General features: G+C 68.9%; 1 protein-coding gene across 1 annotated transcript in view; it reads right to left on the bottom strand.

The window, feature by feature from the left end:
- Positions 1-346, bottom strand: part of LOC102041423 (growth/differentiation factor 11) — a gene marked incomplete at its 5' end in the record, with an annotated part of 1,793 nt that extends 1,447 nt beyond the window's left edge. The window contains one exon of the mRNA XM_005431288.2: positions 131-346. Coding sequence (XP_005431345.1) covers positions 131-346 — 216 coding nt within the window. The remainder of the gene's footprint in view (positions 1-130) is intronic.
- Positions 347-351: the final 5 nt, after the last annotated feature.

The following is a 351-nucleotide window of genomic DNA, read 5'->3' as shown; positions in this document are numbered from 1 at the left end:
GCCCCCCCATCCAGTGCCCCTCTGGGGACACCCTGAGCCCCCCTGGCAGTGCCAGTGCCACCCACCAGCCCCTCTGTGCCCCTCTGGGGACACCCCAAACCCCCCGTGCCGCCCCGGCAGTGCCACCCACCAGCCCCTCGGCGCCGGGCCCCAGCGAGGTGACGGCCAGGTCGTTGCCGTTGGGGTCGAAGGCGTTGATCTCGATGCCCCAGTTGTTGTGGGGCTGCTTGAACCAGTTCTGCAGGACGTGCTTGAAGTCGATGCTCTGCCAGTGGCCGGAGCGCGAGTTGAGCTCGATCTTGAGCGAGCGGATGCGGATGTGGCGGCTGCCCTCGTCCGTGACGGGCTTGA

This window comes from Geospiza fortis, unplaced genomic scaffold (assembly GCF_000277835.1).
Source record: "Geospiza fortis unplaced genomic scaffold, GeoFor_1.0 scaffold647, whole genome shotgun sequence".
NCBI lineage: Eukaryota > Metazoa > Chordata > Aves > Passeriformes > Thraupidae > Geospiza > Geospiza fortis.
The sequence above is the reverse complement of the archived record's forward strand: the minus strand, read 5'-3'. Positions and strand labels throughout refer to the sequence as shown.